Genomic DNA, 18,406 nt, shown 5'->3' on the forward strand with positions numbered 1-18,406 from the left:
TCTGCCTTAAAATATGTAAAAAAAACAGTGAATTACATGGACTTTATTAAAATAGTTACCATTGGCACCATTTGTGTCAAACATGTAGGAATTGCTGTAAAATTATTTTGTAGAAATATAATTCAATTAGAAATTTTAGCAGTTTTATATACAATCACTTTTATCAGTTTTTACAATAACAACTAACAACATAAAACAACTAATAAAGGCAAGACCATCCATACTGCTATGGAAATGATTTGAGTGAATCTGGATATTTATGGTAGGAGAAACAAATACAGGAAAGCAGCAATGTCAGCATTTATTTGTTGATATTTGTTATTACTTTGAGTGGTTTTAATATCTCGGTTTCTGCCTTATGGAAATAGGATTAAATGTGCTCATCAATGACACCGCTGCAACGCTGAACAATGAAAAAAAGTGTGTGACAAATGGCCTAATGAGTGACTTGTGCTATTTATGAATATTTACATAAATTTTTATAATATTTGAATTTTCCCATGAGCTTCTAGTTGACATGTTGTAGCCATGGTCACGTAATTTTGTGAGCTGGACACAGATAGCCTGCGAGAACATAAGCGAAGGACGCGCGAGACGAGCTCAAATGCTGCAGCACATCAGTAGTACTCACAATGACAAATTTACTAACTCGCTACTACAGCCTACAGATTCATAAATGTTAGCTTTCCTGCTGTTACAGTAAATGCATTGATTAATAATGCAAAGCAGTTAATTATTTGACAGTGTCTGCTGGTTTCACATGCAATTTCCTACTAGGATCACTGATCAGGTGTTTAAAGAACTGACCAAAAATGAATAAACAAACAGTGATGAATGTTATTAATTCCCCGATCTCAAGAGAATAACTTATGCATTATTTGTCTATATGTCTTTGTAGGCAGTAACAATTAACGGGGCATATTTATCAGTGAAATGGCTATTTATATTTTTAGAAAGCTACCCCAACCTGCTTTACTCACATGTTGGATGGACTTAAAATAGTAGCTTTACTGTAACAGTATAACTTCTGTCAAGTAATCCGGAAAAGTGAAACTGTTCAAAATAAAGTGCATTGACTCGTCCTGCAAGTGGAACCATGACGGGGTGTCCAGGTCCACCTGAAGCAAGAACTGTGTACATGCAGCTTTGATGATGTCAACAAAAATAAACAAGTGAATCTGCCACAAAAAGTCTCATCAGAAAGAAATATTTGGTGCAGACTAAAGGAGCTGGTGCATGTGGGTCCCTTGGGAATAAAGCATCAATATTGTCTGTTTAAGCAATATGGTTCATAGCTTCTCTAAGTCTGCCGACGGTTTTGATAAATTGTGCGGCAGAGATCTGCTGTGAAGAATGCAGGGAAGGCAAAGCCGAGAGGGAAGACAGTCAGGAGCGGTGGGGCCAAGCAGGAGATGATTTACTCAGGCGAGGCTGAAAAGCAGTGTCTGAAAGGCTGGGCGGCTCCATTATGCTCATATAAATTTACAGAAAATGCAAACAGTTCATAAGTGTAGTGCACTTGTGAAAATAAATCAAACAAGTGTAAAATGCCTGTTTATTTGTCATAACATTGAAAAATCTGTAAAATTACACATTCTGGAACAGATTCCTTGTAACGGATGTTTCCAATGATATTTCCTTTCTATACATAATATCCACACATACACTGAACCCTAGGTCCAGTTACATGGATGAAAGACTTTATTGAATCCAATGACAGATTTGGACAGAAGATACCATAAACCTTTCCAGGTCATAAAACACCCCAAACTTCCTCATAGGCTGAACAGACTTTGGCGCACGTCAAGGCTGCAGACAGGGGGTAGTTACTGATAGAGACGGTTTTTTCTGTATAATCCACGTTCACCTGGAAGAAAATCATGAGAGGCTAAAGTTACCCAGGAGATTAAAAAGCAATCATGTTACCACAATGCCAGATATCAGCTATATGTGCAACATAGTAGCTTTTGGTTTTATGCACAGCACAGCACATAACTCTGCTGAAAGTAGCAAATATACCTAAAAACAAAATCAGATATTGTCACACGCAGAGCCGACCCTAAGTGCTGCAGCACTCTAGGCCAGATTCAGTTGAGCATCATGCTAAGTGCAAGAAAACTTGAAGCCATTAAGGAGTGTTCCCATTCCTCATCCATGGCTCATCAATTCATCCCTCTTTCCTTGTCTCATTAAACAGCCATGTTTCATCCATCTGCGTAACATCAGCCGCATCAGACCCTGCCATCCTGCTGCTGAATCCCTCCTCCACGCCTGCATTTCCAGTCACCTTGACGACCACAACTCCCTCCTGATTGGCTTCAGCTCCCAATCTCGCCACAAGCTTCAGTTGGCCCAGAATTCTGCAGCTTGCCTCATCACCAACACCCCACCCCCGAAATACACGACAAATCATTTTACGTATTGGTTCAGAACAGAACATGGCATTTTATTTCACAATTTAGGACGATCTGGTAAAATACGGAATGGGTGTCAGTTGACTTAGAAGACATCTCAAAGTACAGGCACACAATTCATTATTAAATCTTGCTAGCAGATGAATCATTTATTTTCCACAGAATAAAATATTGCATAACCTTATTCCGTTAATCTGCACCGCCAAGCTAGGTAAGTGTAACACCTGCACCGCCAACTCAGCAAGTGAATTGTTACCCAGTTATCAGTATCAGCGATCTTACGCAAAATGTACCTGTAATCAGTATTGATCCGAATTGCCATATCAGTGCACCACTATAAATTATTCAGTACAAACTTGACTTGTGCTTACATCACTGTTGGCTGAGGTCCCAGGGACTCCACTAGAAAAATACAGTCAAGCCATCCACACATAGTTTGCAGGTGCGTGAATACTAAGGGTTTTATGGTTGTAAATTAATTTGCTCAAATCTTTCTAATGAAACATAATGTGTCTTCCATTCCAACTTGAGAATGTTCTCAAGGAGCCACACAAACACAAAGTTTCATCCAATTCAATGGTGGGAATATTTGGATTCTGTAATTAGGGGTTATGGCTGCCAAAACCTAAATACGGTACATGATAATAACCGACACACGTAAAAATGTCATAGACTCATTGATATAGAATATAGACTCAATGTTTATGATGAACATCCCAATGGGATGCAGCAGCGAAACGACAATAAGGTATATTTTATGTACAGTACTGTACTCAGGGTTCCCACTATTTTTAAGGAATCATTTTCCAGGACATTTCCAGGAGCTTTTTTCCGGAAATTCATGACAGGATCTGGTCATACAGTCATACACTTTAGTCACAGGCTTAACACCATTTTAATTTCTCTTTGATTAGGCAGGGATTTAGTGTCACCGATATGCTCAATTACATAAAGGTAACACTAATTAATGCACTGATGTATAATGGGCTTGTTTGACTGCTCTTTGTTGCACACTGTTTTAAACTGCAAACTCTTTTAAAGAAATAAATGCCTCTTGGATTGTGGAAAACTATCCAAACACTGGAATATACTGAGCAATTCCATAATATTCTAATACATCCCAGACCGTTATTTGCACTTCTTTTACGAGATAGTTAACATTATTCGCTTCACATGGGGGCTGCCATAATGTTTTATCTCATCTGTGCATTCTGCATTATTAAAATACGGGCTCAGTGCTACAAACATGTATTATAACTGCCATGTACAGTATATAGGTTTGAATGACCATAACTCCTAATTTCTACCCACAGAATTGGATGAAACTTTGTTTAGCTACTTCCATCCATCCATTTTCCAAACCGCTTATCCTACTGGGTCGCGGGGGGTCCAGAGCCTATCCCGGAAGCTATGGGCACGAGGCAAGGAACAGCCCAGGATGGGGGGCCAGCCCATCGCAGGACACACTCACACACCATTCACTCACACATGCACACCTACGGGCAATTTAGCAACTCCAATTAGCCTCGGCATGTCTTTGGACTGTGGGGGGAAACCGGAGTACCCAGAGAAAACCCCACAACGACATGGAGAGAACATGCAAACTCCACACACATGTGACCCAGGTGGAGACTTGAACTCGGGTCCCAGAGGTGTGAGGTAACAGTGCAAACCACTACACCACCATGCTGCCCCTGTTTGGCTACTTATCAGATATAAAAGAACATTCGTACTAAGAATGGGACATATTTTTGTGTTATTACAAAGATACAGGCTCAGTGTATATGCATATTTTATTACCATATACAATATAAAGATTTTAATGGCCATAACTCCCACATTTCACAGTAGAATTGGTTAAAATTTTCTGTGGACAAATAAGATCAATTTGGAAAGGAAGATACAGGCTCAGTGGTGTACATGTATTTGATATTGCTGTATAGGCTTGAATGACTAAAACCCCTAATATTTAACAGTAAACTGAATGAAACTGTGTGCTATTTGACAGGTACAGAAGTACATTCTCCAGTTGGAATGGAGGCACATTATGCCTTATTACAAAGATTTGTACTCCCATAAAATCTGTTGTATTTGTGCACCCACAAATTATGTGTAGATGACTTGGCCGCAGCACTAAACAGGGGACTTACTAAACCTTGTTTAAAATTTAAAACCTACAGTTGTCACCTGTGATTTGTCTCGTATACTTGTGTCGGGATCAGTTTATCACCTCTCAAGTTCATAATGTTTTCTTAGTCAAATGGGAAAGTAAAGCATACTTCAAAAAGTTTAACTTTCATTCAGAAGTATGAAGATCAGTTTTACAGCCGAAAGTACAGTCATTTTTAACCATATACACATTCCTATTATTCTGTACAACAGAGGTTTCAGCTCCTGCCCATTGGTGACCTCTACTCACCGATCCATGTGCAAATGCTCCTATAACCACAGTGGCAGGACCCTCACTGGGAACCAAGGTCCTGGGGCACACAGCACCACTAGTTGCAGAGAAAGACATAGCGATGCGGGGGCAGCCTGGCGGCAGGTGGTCCGAAACCGGGTTTCTGATGAGCCTGAGTAAGCGCTGGGGTCCGTCAGCAGCCCTCACTTTCAGCTTGTGTAGGAGCTGGACTGATGGAAGGGACAGCATAGCGAGAGAGAGGGAAGGATGACAGGTCTACAATGATGTAAATGATGTACGTAAAAATTTACTGTGTATCAGAAATTCACTTACCCATTAGTCCACAAAAACGTGTAAAAGTGCGAGGAATACGTGTCTGAGGGTTGATCTCTATTAAAGAGTTTTTTTCCGTATGAACATAAACCTGCAGCAATCCAGCGCGATTCAGAGGACTGTCCATTAACATGAGCAAACACTGCGTTGGACAAAAGGGATGACAGTTAGTTATAATGTTTGTGTTCACGCAACCCATAAAAAAATCAACTATCAGAAGTAAACGTGTCTGAGCACCTGGTGCGTGATATCAGGTCGGACGGTGCCAGGATCTCTCCCATTTTTAATAATCATGCTCTTGTGTTGATCGCAGTTCAGAAGTTCAAAGGATTTTCCAACCTAGAAGTATAAAAACAGCACATCCAATTGGCTTAAACCTGTTCACTCTTTATTTAATTTAAGACAAACGTTACAACGCAATACGTATCACAAGTAACATTAGAAGCGTATATGTGTAACCACTAACTCTCATTCCTTGCTTGATTGTAAGTATGAATCCGGAATGTACGTATGATTATAAAATAAAACTGTAGTACCTTCACTGTTTCTAACGTCGCTCCTTCAAGAACAACAACAAGCCTTTTCTCCGACATTTTTTCGTGAAGGTTTCGCATTTGTTTAGCCGGCTTAGGTTCATATTCATCCAAATGTTCGAGACCACGCTTGGCTCCTGTGTATGCTGCCATCTTGTTTTGCTGAGAAGTAGCCGTCGCGGTAATCTGCTGTGCGCTGGCGTCGCAGAGTGATTTCGTAAATGTGGCCTTATTGGCTTGGGGGTTGCACGGTGGCGCAGACACGCTTGCTGCCGCACCCCTCTTATACCTTCCTATGTCAGTGTGGGTTTCTCCGGTGAACTGGAGTTGCGCAATCGTTTGTATGTTTGTGCGTGGAACCACCCTGCAAGGCACCGCTACCAGGGTTGTGCACTATTCAGAAGTGAATTGAATATGGCATTCAAGTTGAATTACGGTTGAAAGCAGGATGCGAAATTGTAATTTGAATTCAAGAAACTAGAATTAAAATAAACTTGAATTCAGATAATTTCTTATACATGCAGTGATACTAGAAAGTTTGTGAACCCTTTAGAATTTTCACCATTTCTGCTAAATATGACCTTTAAAGTAAGTCCTAAAACTAGATAAAGAGAACCCAATTAAATCAAACAAAAAGCCTTATCCTTGTTTATTTATTTATTGAGGAGAATGATTGAACGCTTCATATGTGTGTGTGGGAAATGTATGTGAACCTTTTCTGTCGATAACTGGTGTGACCCCACAGCAATAACTTCAACTAAACAATTCTGGTAACTGTTGATCAGTCCTGCTCATCAGCTTGTAGGAAACTACAAGCCCTGTACTACTTACAGAACAGCTTCAACTCAGGGATGTTGTTGGGTTAGCTCACATGAACTACTCGATTGAAGTACTTCCATAACACTTCCATATCGTTAAGGCCAGGATTTGGACTTACTCATTCCAGAACATGATGTTCCTGCTGGTTGACTGTATTTTGGCAGAACATCTTGTATGTTTAGAGTCATTGTCTAACTGCCTGACCCATTTTGTTTTTGAGCTTCAAGACAGGGACAGATATCCTGAAGTTATACTGTAGAACTTTATTTACAACTTAAATAAAAATCTGATCATGTTTTAGGTCAAATACACTACTCACAATAAGTTAGGGATATTGTGAGAGACTCAGTGGATGTCATACATACGGTGTTTGTTACACTTCAGACATTTTTGGGATAGGGAGGCAATTGTATTGGGGTGATAGACACACCTCATCTTGTGTTTTCCATGTAATGGTCTCACTGTGTACAGGTGTGCCTTATTGGGGCCAATGCCACAACACAACCTTTTTCAATGTGGCATCAATTTCAACAGTCTGTGGGGATAAAAAGCTGGTATTGTCAGCAAGTCATTCCAAGTTCATCGGTCAAACAGCCATGAACACACGACGTCACTTACCGGACGACCGGCTCCACCTGGCCATGGCGCGCCTTCAGGTCGGTGGCAGGCAGTCAGATGTTGCTCGTGAACTTGGTGTCTCTCAAAGTGTTATCAGCAGACTTGCATCAAGACACAGAACTACTGGCAGAGTTCAGGACAGACCCAGGAGTGGAGCCCTCACAGACCGCAATGATGACCAGTACCTAAGGACCACTGCACTCAGACTTCGTTATGTAACTGCCACACAGCTGCAGGCCCGTTTACAAGATGCGTACTATGGTTTCCAGACAAACCATTCGCAACAGACTCCACCGCTTTGGCTTGAATGCCAGATGGCCATTGCAGGTGACTCGACTGACACCAAGACACAGCCGTGAACGTTTGCAGTGGGCACAAGACCATGTGACCTGGACAATGCAGCAGTGGTCTACCGTCCTGTTCACTGATGAGTGTTGGGTCACCTTGCACAGAAATGATGGCCGTCAGCGTTGCTGGAGACGGCGAGGAGAGCGATACGCTGAGGTCAACATGGTCCCCAGGGTTTGCTTTGGTGGAGGAGGTGCAACAGTCTGGGCAGGCATCACCAGTCAGCGCAAAACAGATTTTGGTCCATTATTGTCCATGGCTCAGTTCTTACCTCAGAGACATCATTGAACCCACCATCATCCCCCAATTCCGCCAGCACACCCCCAACTTTCTGTTCATGGATGGTAATGCTCCACCACATCGTGGCAGAATTGTCACAGCTCGACTTCAGGAAGTTGGAGTGCCTCATGGTATGGCCATCAATGTCCCTTGACCTGAACCCCATAGAGCACGTCTGGGACCAATTGAAGCAGAGACTGGATGATCGTACCCCACCCCCACGTGACCTGGCAGAACTGCGTGTAGCACTTGTGGAAGAGTGGAACACGTTGCCTCAGGACAACATCATGAGGCTAGTGAGGAGCATGAGACGCTGCTGTCAAACTGTCATTGCGGCAAATGGAGGAAACACCCGCTACTGACATTGTCAATTTTTGTTATTTGGGGCTGTCTCTGTTATTGTCTAAATTTCTGGGGTAATAAATATTAAGCTAATGACAATGGTGTTTCTTCTCTACGTTATTAGTAATATCAAAGGGAACTTTTACACATTTCATTAATATTCAGAGCAAATTGGAGAAGCACTCATGTACATTACAATATCCCTAACTTATTGTGAGTAGTGTACATGCAGAAATAGAGCAAAACTCACAAACTTCTAGCACCACTGTATCGTGGGTGCAACTCTTAACAATACAGCTTAATGTTTCAGTATAAAATCAAGTAATTCTTTTTCTTATCTATACTTTCTAGATGATACATTTGACATGTGATTCACACACTACAGGTATACAAATAACCTTACCATCACCCTATTCATGTAACAACCCATGAACACTCAGAAGAAAACTCTTCACAGATGCTAATACACATAAACCGTTACATATGCAAAAACAATAAATATATGTTTGCACATCCCGGCACACCCTTGGCCAAGCCCCAGACTCATACTTGTGCAAAAACAGCACCAATCATCATCATCATTACGTCCAGTTATGGGTACTGGTGCCTCTACACTGTGTATGACTGAGTGTGTGAGTGCCCTCTGATGGCCTGTTTCATTTCTGGGTGAGACGTACCCAAATACATGGCTATGAGAAATGGAAGGGGGATGGATGGATGGATGGATGGATGGATGGACGGATGGATGGATGGATGGATGGACGGATGGATGGGAAATGCAGGTACCCAGTGGATATGTGATTAACCACAAGAGGCTTAACAGAAATAGGCAACTTATTAATATAAAATGATAACAAATATGCATTACATTACAAACATATTTATTACATTGCTGTGAATGTGAAAAAGTAAAGCTATTCAGCAATCAACTTTTATTTTGTAATTTAAAAATGAAAACAAGTAGAAAAAAAGAATTATTGCATCATAATTTTGTAGAAAAATATGTGTATATACATATATAATCATCAATTTGCCCCTGCTTCATCTGTTGAGGTGTACAGTTTATGCACATATAGATACACTTAAAACATAAATGCAGTACGTCTTCAGTGGACAGATACTTTTACACATTCTGAACAGCTTTATGTAACTACATCTGTATATATTCAAAATAAAATGAGTATCATGAGTAATCAACAGCTTTGTTTGAAATGTTCAGGGATATTTTGGGTGCAAATCATGGACTGGGGGCAAAAATCAGACTTCATACAGATGGCGGCAAGCAGGAAAGAGTCTGCAAATGGCAGGTGATCATAATGCAGCTCAAAGTCACAGCTGACCTGTAATTTAGAACAGAATAGAATAGAATAGAAAAGAAAAGAATAGAATAGATATTTTATGCATCCCATGGAGACATTAAGTAGTTTCCTTCCACAGGACACAGAGACACATATAGAGCATACAGTAGCAACAGCCAGTGTCCAGTGGACCTGGAGAATTGGGGTTATGGGCCTTGCTCAAGGGCGCAATGGTGACATCAGTCTGCCATGCATGGGAGTTGATCCCATGACCATCTGGTCAGGGGAACAGAGCCACACAATGTGCTTGTGTATGACTGGGCATATGCTCTAGGGCAGCACTTATCAATAGTCTTCTTAAGAATCAAATCAATTTTTTTTAGAGGCAGAGTGAACGTTTTACTGCATTTGATTCTTTTCTTTGGATATTCATAATTTTGTCGTCACCATACCTGTGAAAAGGCTGCAAAGAAGAGCCGATTGTGATAGAGGCCTGACAAAGAGGTATCCTCCTGCTGCGTGAGTGAATCCTGATAGGCCTGGGAGAGATTTAAAAAGAAGAGTGACGATGAATGAGGAAACTGAGGCACAAACTGAAGGATTCTGAAAAAGGGTGATGCCATATGTGCTCTGTGACTGACAGTAAGGCAGCTGAGCGGATGCCCTGACCTGCAGCGCAATCTGGAGGGCTGTGTACTGAGCCCACGTCTCCCAGTGCTGGGCAGGCGTGACTGGGGCCCGCTGAGCCCTGTCTGGGCCCCCAGTCAGGTTACCATACAGTGCCCAGACACACTGACTCACTGTCTCTGGAGCCTGACTCTGGGCCTGGACTGAGCAACAGAAGAGATGGTTTCTCAGAGACACACTCAGAAACACTTCAGTGTTTACAGTTACTGGTGAAGCAAGCTGGCATATGAGGAATTAAATGTACTTCACAAGGAAAGCAGATCAAATAAGAGACTGCAGAATATTAATCGCGGTTTCAGTGCAAGAGTGGTAATTAATTTCACTGCACTACATTGCACTACATATAGAGCCTCTATGCTATAGGAGAAGTGACCTCAACATTTAGCCGAGGGGTAATTCCAATGCATCATTAAGATAATGTCTCTCCAAATGATACAGAAAAACTAGTACAAGGGCAGGAAATGGCTCCTTGACTGGCCTAAATTAAACAGCAGATTTCCAAAACGCGAGATGAGACCATCAATGACCTAAAGTCAGGCTTCCTTGTGATATTGTAGCTCCATCACAAGGCTCCATCTACATGCTCATGGGCCGTTTATATAGCTCCTGTGTGTGTCTCGTAATAAGTAGCTGTCTGTGTTTAGTGTAAAGATCTGCTTTACTCCCGAGTATTGCGTGTACCCATACCTGTGTTGTATGTGAAATTCTGACATGCTCTAGTCTACCATGTGTGAGCCTTCCCGTGTAGTGTGTACACTCCCCGCATTTGTCTGCCATGTTTGCCTCTGTGTTGTCATTGCTTATTGTGTGCTTCTGGCAAGGACTGATATAAAGAGCAACTTTGTGTCAATCCATCTCTCCTCATCTTTATTTGCAGCCACCACAATATGTTATAGTACTGGGAAGCAAAACTCATTATGTACATCTTATGTAATGCAACGAAGAATTTTCTTTAAATTTCTGAAGTCTATAGAAATTGCCTGAAAATGTATCTCTATGGACTGAGTGAATTTTACAAACATGCTCTTCAACTGGGGATTTGAATTTTATCCGTAGGTCAGGTCTGCAGATAACTGATGTCACAGTACTGCTTGGTAGTGCATGGGTACTGACAATGGCAAAGTATTTGTATTGGCCACCAATTTTGACAGCTCATCAAAACTGACGACTGATGGAGAGGCCAAGTGAAATTAATTGGAATGCAACGTAACATCAACACAGAGCTTAAAATATTTTTGACTGGAAAGAGATCCTGTAGGAAAATAAATGCATGGAAAGTCACAGCAACAATCTGCCTTACTGTCTGGCATGAGGAGATGTAAAATATCCTTAGCCATCAGCGTCCCGAGCACTGCGTAGTTGACAGCCCTGTCAAGCACAATTAACAGAGCAGATTTAACATCATACTATTCTAACAAGAATTAATAAAATATTCCAGTAATTCAAATGCTATAGCTGACAGCCCTGCCGAATACAATTACTGTGATGGATTTAGTGTCTTTTAATGAGTGCTTTTGAGCAACGCAGGGAGCCATATTTGTAACATCACTAATAGTGTTGAATGGGAAAATATTGATACCTGGGGAAAGAAGCATGGAAGAGTGGTGGAAGGAACATTCCCAAAGGGAAGTGGATCTCATTGCCAGTGAGATGTGGAGTAACTGCGAAGCTACAAGACAGAGAAACAAAATGTTAGGCCCTAACTAGGAAACAGTAAACATTGCAGGACCCCTTTGAATGAATGTTGTATTTTGTCAAGCCCTGCAACTGACCCATTCACAGGAAGGCAAACACTAGGGAACAAGTCGCTTACTCACGTATTGGAAATTGACATGTGTGAGAAAACCTTGTTTCGGTTCTTCCGTCGGAGAATGAGCAACTGCAGATAGTTGGAGAAGTAGTCACCTTCTATTATGGGGACCTAGCAGAGAAAAAGACTCCAACCTCATTTTGCATTTTGAGTACTGCATTAATATCATTATTAATTTTCATTACAGCCATTACAATTATTACAACTTGAAAGGGGGCTGTCAGACTGACAGCATTGTATTTCCTGGACAGCCCCGTCTCTGGTTCCACCCATCTAATCTGTACTCCTCCCACACTTACCAACCAGTACAATTTATAGAAGTACTGGATGGATCAACAGGAAATGTGAAAGTTAATAAATGAGTTTTTACCTGAATGCTGTGATTTCTTGTTGCGACATGTAGGACTGAAAATACACTTTATTGCACATTCCACACTTTTCGTGTGCATGACATACATGCAACTCATTTAAATTTAACTGTTGCTTTTACCCAAAAAGACTTACAGTAGAGGGAAAGGCTACAATTTGTGTGTGCTCCCTGGGATTGTTGTGCATTGTTGTTCCGTTGAAGCATTGCTGATGCTATATCAGCCTAAATCATACTGTAGATTGAGGTACCCTTCAAAGGAATTGCAGTACTGTGCACTCAGACCCCAAGCTTTGCTCTCGATAGTGTGTATGTGTGTGTATGCATGCATGTATGTATTTCTCTGCACTATATATGTAAATATATATATTGATAAAAACTTTAACCAAAAAACTGGCTTTCCAGGACTGGAATTGCGGAACTCTGCTCTAAGGAAAAGAGCCAAGAGTTAAAAATACTTTGATTGTAAATACTGTTGCTGCCTGCAGCTATCTCCATCTGCATACTGAAAATAAGAACATTAATTGGTCAATTTTTTATCATGTAAAAGGAACACGATATAATTGTAGTCATACAATTAAGTCTTTTGGGAAATGTGACGATTGGAGTTTGAACCCATCCCCTTACTTAAAAATAAAAATAAAATGCTGCGTCTGGTTTTGAACCTGTATGGGATGTGATCTGTCTTGTATTTTCTGATTGCATTGTCGAGTTAGTATTTTGTGGGCATGTTAAAGCACGATTCAATATAACATTAACAGAACTCCCACAGCTCAACAGATAGATCATTATGCTAATAATGGGAAGGTTGTGAATTCAAATCCCAGCGAGCACAGATACATTGTAGCCCTTCCCTCTACTGTAAGGGTTTTCGGATAAAAGAATCAGTTAAATAAATTACATGTACACTGTGCACACAAAAAAAATCTGTCTGTGGCCCCTTAGGAAGTCAGATACAGTTCTTACTGTTATGTCATGGAAAATGTTGCTTCCAGTGCAAATGAGAAATAAAACATAACTATTTAGACATATAAAAATATAGAAATGAGACTTTATGACATGGACATTATGGCATAAACAAAGTAGAACAGGTAAGCACCTATTTGGAGGGGAAAGATTCTGCCAATCTGGAATGTGGAATGTGGAGTTACATGTCATGACTAGGACTCACAGCACTCAGGTAAAAACACACTTACTAACTTTCATATTTCCATGAGATCCTTCCAGGACTTCTAGAAATGGTACAGGTTGATTGGTGTGGAAGGAGTAAGGATTAGAGGGGCGGAGCAGGGGCACAGTCTCCCTTTGTAAATAATCATTATTACAATGATTACAATTATTATAATAGTATGAAACAATATTATTATTATTTATCATTATAGAAAATACGTACTTACATTTGAATATTGTTCATCGAGATTTTCTTTAGTGGTGAATTCTGTGTATCGTGAAAGTCTTGGACTCAAGGACATAACCTATAAAAAGAGGTTTGAAAAAGGCAAATCACTAGCAAATAATTACATGTGAATATTAGGAACCCGGCACTTGTCCCAGCAGATGTCACCATCTGATGGGATTCGCAATAGTCTCTCTCTATATACTCCCTCCAAGCCTGGCTTTATGTCCAATGCAGTTCTTATCACAAACAAAGTAAGCTCCGCCTCCCACCTGGAGATCTGCTTGAACCTCAGTTTCTCTCTTCATGATCATTCATTTTAGGAATATGTGCCCGTTATACACCAATCAAACATTTCCTTCCTTTTCACTTTAATATTTTTTTCTTTTACTGTCACTTTAATCCTTTAAGATTTTAGTAGACAGTGGATTAAATTGTTGTAATTCTGCTTGTCTGATGTCTTGACTACAGCTGCTTCCCATACAATCAAGATGAAGGTGTCTGTGAAGAATATTAATCCATGTATTTTCCGTAACAGCTTATCCTGTACAAGGTCACAGTGAGCCTGGAGCCGAGCCCAGGAAGCGCAGAGCACAAGGCGGGAGACAGACTGGATGGGATGCCAGTAAATAATATTAATAATGATGGCAATATAGCAGCCTTTACCTTGTGCAAAATGGAAGGATTCTGATTTCTCCACGGAAGATCTGCTAGGTCTGATTTCAGGGAAGAGTACACAGAATGCATCAGGTCTTCAGCCTGGGTAAATAGCAAATTTCGGCATATTGTGTGTGGTGATCAGATGCTTTTTAAATAAAAAGGTTTGTTTCTGAGCTGTGCTCTGTCATGCTCAATTTGATACAACGTACAAATGGCCTCACCTCAGCCACTCCAACCCTCTCTCTTATCAAGTTTTGGAGCACCGTATTAAATCCAATCTCTGTCTGCTGAACACAGTGGCTCCATCGGGGCACAACCTCAAGACAAGAACATTGAAAAGCAAACTAAGCACAGAGACCCCACTCAGTCCAGCTCCCCAGGTCCTACTTCTAAAAGGAACGTGACGGACAACATAGTGCGCCGTTCCACTCACCTCCTCTGTCTTTCCCAACACTGCAGAGAAATTCCTTTGGATTTCAATAAATCTGGAATCCAGTGCCGGTACGAATGTGTTTAAGAGACTGAGGATCATGAAAGTGTGAAGAGTGTCACTGGAATGAAAAGGTAAATAAAATGTTATGCAACTGCATCCAAAGTCCTATGTTATTCTGTACATAGACACTGATGTAGTTGAGCATTTTGTTTAGCATTTCGATTAGCATTCTGACTGGGTACACCATGTAAATATAAAGCAAACATGCTACTTCACCACAGTACCTGTGACTAAATTCCTTAGTGAACCTCCATTTTTGGATAATTTTAGACATGTGGGTGATGTATGGCAGATTGTGGAGGTAAACAACGTCGGATTCACGGACAGTCAGGGGGTGAAAAGCAGCCCGCAGGCAGCCCAGCCAATCGATGGCAGGGGCTTGAGCCTGTAGAGACAGAGTATCAATGAAGAGATGAAAAATCGAGCATAAAAACCATGCAGGCAGCCCTGAAGCTTCTGGTATGGATGAGCTCAGAAAAACACTGTAAGATCAAGAGGTAAACATTGTGAAATGAAGCCGATTCAAACTGGACTTCAATAAAACCACAGTGACACTAAAAAGCTTCAAGAGAGGAAGAAGAAGCAGACTAGTCACTGGGCAAGACCCTACAGATCGAATGCAGCGGGGAAGGAGGGCGGAGCTCCCGACCTGCAGCTCCCTCACAGTCAGTCGATGGTATAACAGCTGGTGCTCCAGGCGGTACAGCAGGGGTGAGGTGAACTGGGCCAACTCAGAGGACAGCTGGACGAACATGCCCGTGTGCTGGCTGGTACTGCTGGAAGGCACCCCCAAAAGACTGAGGAGTTGGACACGAGACAACAGGAAGTGACGCAAATCCTGGGGAGGACAAAAATAAATGCAAAAAAAGAGTAAAAAGACACGAAAAGTTTAATGAGATTCTGTAATATCAGTTGACCGATCCGGATTTTGAGGAGAAATCCCAACCTGAACTTTTTTTTTTCGAGGTATGGGAATTGGTTTCTTGCTTATCCATTCGACGGGGATTTGAATATCAGGCTGGTCAATCTATGGAGAGGAGACACTGTTTTAGAAGAATCACACGGGTGCCCTTGATGCCATGTGAATTTGGGATTTCCATCAGGCATGGAAATCTAAACCTAACTATTTTTGCACTCATCCCATCCCATGACCTGCGCAGCAAACAATAAAGACATAATTAATGGACTCCAGCATCTTGGGAACACTGTTACTGTTCCTCTAAACTGACTCCATAAGTAATTGCACTGACCTGTATGTATTTCTGCTGATGCCCTGTATTGTTTTTACTGGGGCCGCTCCCCACATAAACATTGAAAAATGGGAAAGTGAAGTAATCTTTCATCAGGAGAGAAAGAGTTGCATTGAAGTCGCTTCTATGCCGTTTTCCAAATACTGCCCAGCCTCCCAGCTAAAGCGAGGGAGAGAAAGATGGATTCTTATATACAATTAGCAGTTTGGTAACACAGACGCATATCTTTCAGCCATTTACAGATACAGGCCCCTAGCATGACAGGAACTTTCCTTTGCCAGTCTGTTTGACAGCCTGCTTCTAGCATTCTCGAAAGTTAACACTGCCTTGTCATCACCTTCTCTATGAGTTTCAGAAATGGTTCCGGTCCAGCCTTTTCTATCCTCTCTGTATCCAAGCATGTACTGTAGAACCTCCTGGCCTTCTGCTCAGCTGAGTTCTCTGGCCCTGGACTGTCCCTGGATTCTGTGAGGATGGAGCAGAAATGTCAGAGGATGTCACAGAGGTACAGTCTCAATGGTAAATGCAAAACCCTTTATTGCAAAGAAAGCAAGACAATCTGAGAGTATAAGGTATATTACAGACAATCACCGCAACATTGCCTGAGAAGATATATTTAAAAACTCACCTAAAATCTCCCTTATCAGCTGTAGTACTGCTGTCCTTTGAGCTGACTGGACAGATGGCGTCACTGCAAATGTCTCTGATTCTCTTGCTCTGCCTGCATTTCTGCCTCTGTTCCTCCATCTCTCCCCCTGCATCCTCCCACTCTGCCCCTCAGCTTCACCTCTGTGCTTTTCTCTCAACCTGGATGACAGGACTTCCTTTGGCGAACAGGTGAACAGGAAGTGGTCGCAGGGTTGGGCGAAGGGGTCTGCTGAGGCGGAAAGCCGCTCTGCGGCCTTCAGGCAGGCCTGCGAGAGGCACGGAGGAGCTGCAACGGAGCAGAATGAGAACATCTTCAAACACCTATTTTAAACCCACAGGGGATTTACACATCGTGGAAAGTCAGTAGGCTAAGCCAAGGTACCTGGCCGTGGTGAAGCTCTGTTGACCCCTACAGCCCAAGGGTCAAAAGCTCCAGAAGAGATGAAATGCAAACAGAGCCCCAACAGCAGCAGGACAATGACTGAAGAGCCAAGGACCAGCAGAATCTGCCACTGCTTAGTTGAAATCCTGGATTTCTGGACAGATTGGGGCTAAATGGATGAGAATTGCAGGTTTGTACTGTGGGAAATAACAGCATTCACAACCAGAGACCTGTCAGGAATTTTCACCTTTTTCAATTTAATTTGCTTGATTTGTGCAATTCTGGTCTTTAAAAACAGAAGTATTGGACAGGGATCAGGATACTGAAAAACATGGACTCGTGCCAGATAGAGTTCAGGAGGACCCCCGCCGTTGTGATAAGGTTACTTAACCTGCACTGCTGGAAACTTCCGCACTGCTGCCAGAATGTCCAAACGTAAACAAGCAAGCAAAGCTTTTTCCAAGGAAAACAAGAGAGGATTAAGTACAAAGTGGAAAGTAGCAGAATGTCTTTGCTTTTTGGAAGCTTTGAATCAGACCCAATGGCGACTAGATACTAAAACTAAAAGCTAAGCTACCAGTTAAGAATTACAGTAGATGACTTTGTGTAAAAGAATACTGACCTTCATACTAGTATTTATTCAATGCTTTCATTGTTTCCAGAACATAGCCTGCAGATGGTCTTACCATTGCTAACGGTGACTCATCAATCATTGCAAGTTTTCAGTCAGCGAGCAGCAGGAAACTGTAAACACGTCTCTGTGCCTGTGTTACTTGACACAGTGGGTCTGTCTCTCGTTGGTCTCGCTTTCCCTTGAAACTCATCAGTCGTCATCCTGCCTCTTATCTCCCCTGATCACTCACACCTCTGCCCCTCCCTGATAAGGCAGAGTACCCCCAGACAGCCACGCATCCCCCGTCTCTGCCCCTTCATGATGGTGGTGCAAGGGTAGGCATAGCAATGTTAGAATGGTAGGTATCCCAGTACCATCAGAGTCTTCCGCTAGTCATAACAAGGTCATGCTAGAGCCAGGAACAGGGCCATGAGGAATGCTGTAATGGGAGGCTTCAGGCCTGTTTTAACACCATTGCCGCTCTGCTTCACGTTATCTGTGGAAGAAAGGGCCGGACCCAACTGACATAAGCGGAGACGTGAGTATGAAGTCATTTTGAAACCATCCAAGAGGAAGGAGCATGTCTCACATACTGAAAGGGCAGGATGTGACCTCCGTCCCCCATTTTCTAAGGTACGTACTTTATTTTATGCAAACAATATGGCTATTCAGTAAATAAAAAGGGATAAAAATGAATTATCAGTTTTCAGTTTAT

The 18,406-nt window shown here is 41.8% G+C and overlaps 3 protein-coding genes across 6 annotated transcripts in view; 1 reads left to right on the forward strand and 2 right to left on the reverse strand.

The window, feature by feature from the left end:
• Positions 1-1,541: 1,541 nt before the first annotated feature.
• emg1 (EMG1 N1-specific pseudouridine methyltransferase) lies at positions 1,542-5,985 on the reverse strand. Its single transcript, XM_049024915.1, has 5 exons — positions 5,685-5,985; positions 5,386-5,487; positions 5,149-5,290; positions 4,834-5,045; positions 1,542-1,867 (listed from the first exon to the last, which is right to left on the reverse strand). Exons 1-5 carry the CDS (start codon positions 5,832-5,834, stop codon positions 1,754-1,756), a joined length of 720 nt encoding a protein of 239 aa, XP_048880872.1. The 5' UTR covers positions 5,835-5,985; the 3' UTR covers positions 1,542-1,753.
• A 3,019-nt stretch (positions 5,986-9,004) lies between these two features.
• Positions 9,005-17,936, reverse strand: kel (Kell metallo-endopeptidase (Kell blood group)). 3 transcript variants are annotated; one of them, XM_049026566.1, is made up of 18 exons: positions 17,765-17,936; positions 17,079-17,232; positions 16,677-16,982; positions 16,386-16,513; positions 16,049-16,207; positions 15,745-15,825; positions 15,448-15,636; positions 15,023-15,183; positions 14,739-14,856; positions 14,527-14,622; positions 14,312-14,404; positions 13,647-13,724; positions 11,890-11,993; positions 11,652-11,741; positions 11,373-11,440; positions 10,055-10,215; positions 9,838-9,924; positions 9,005-9,427 (listed from the first exon to the last, which is right to left on the reverse strand). In XM_049026566.1, the coding sequence occupies exons 1-18, from the start codon at positions 17,789-17,791 to the stop codon at positions 9,281-9,283; spliced, it is 2,247 nt and encodes a 748-aa protein (XP_048882523.1). In that variant the 5' UTR covers positions 17,792-17,936; the 3' UTR covers positions 9,005-9,280. The 3 variants fall into 3 exon arrangements, with proteins under 3 accessions (XP_048882523.1, XP_048882522.1, XP_048882524.1); XM_049026565.1 differs by having other exon boundaries at positions 17,079-17,247; XM_049026567.1 differs by having other exon boundaries at positions 17,079-17,247; positions 17,701-17,906.
• Positions 17,937-18,088: 152 nt separating this feature from the next.
• The window catches only part of fam131bb (family with sequence similarity 131 member Bb), a 33,017-nt gene continuing 32,699 nt past the window's right edge, over positions 18,089-18,406 (forward strand). The window contains exon 1 of one of the 2 annotated variants that reach the window (XM_049026585.1): positions 18,089-18,324. In XM_049026585.1, coding sequence (XP_048882542.1) covers positions 18,272-18,324 — 53 coding nt within the window. In that variant the 5' untranslated portion in view covers positions 18,089-18,271. The remainder of the gene's footprint in view (positions 18,325-18,406) is intronic. The other variant, XM_049026583.1, reaches the window with a different exon arrangement.

The sequence above is a fragment of the Brienomyrus brachyistius genome, chromosome 9 (assembly GCF_023856365.1).
Source record: "Brienomyrus brachyistius isolate T26 chromosome 9, BBRACH_0.4, whole genome shotgun sequence".
NCBI lineage: Eukaryota > Metazoa > Chordata > Actinopteri > Osteoglossiformes > Mormyridae > Brienomyrus > Brienomyrus brachyistius.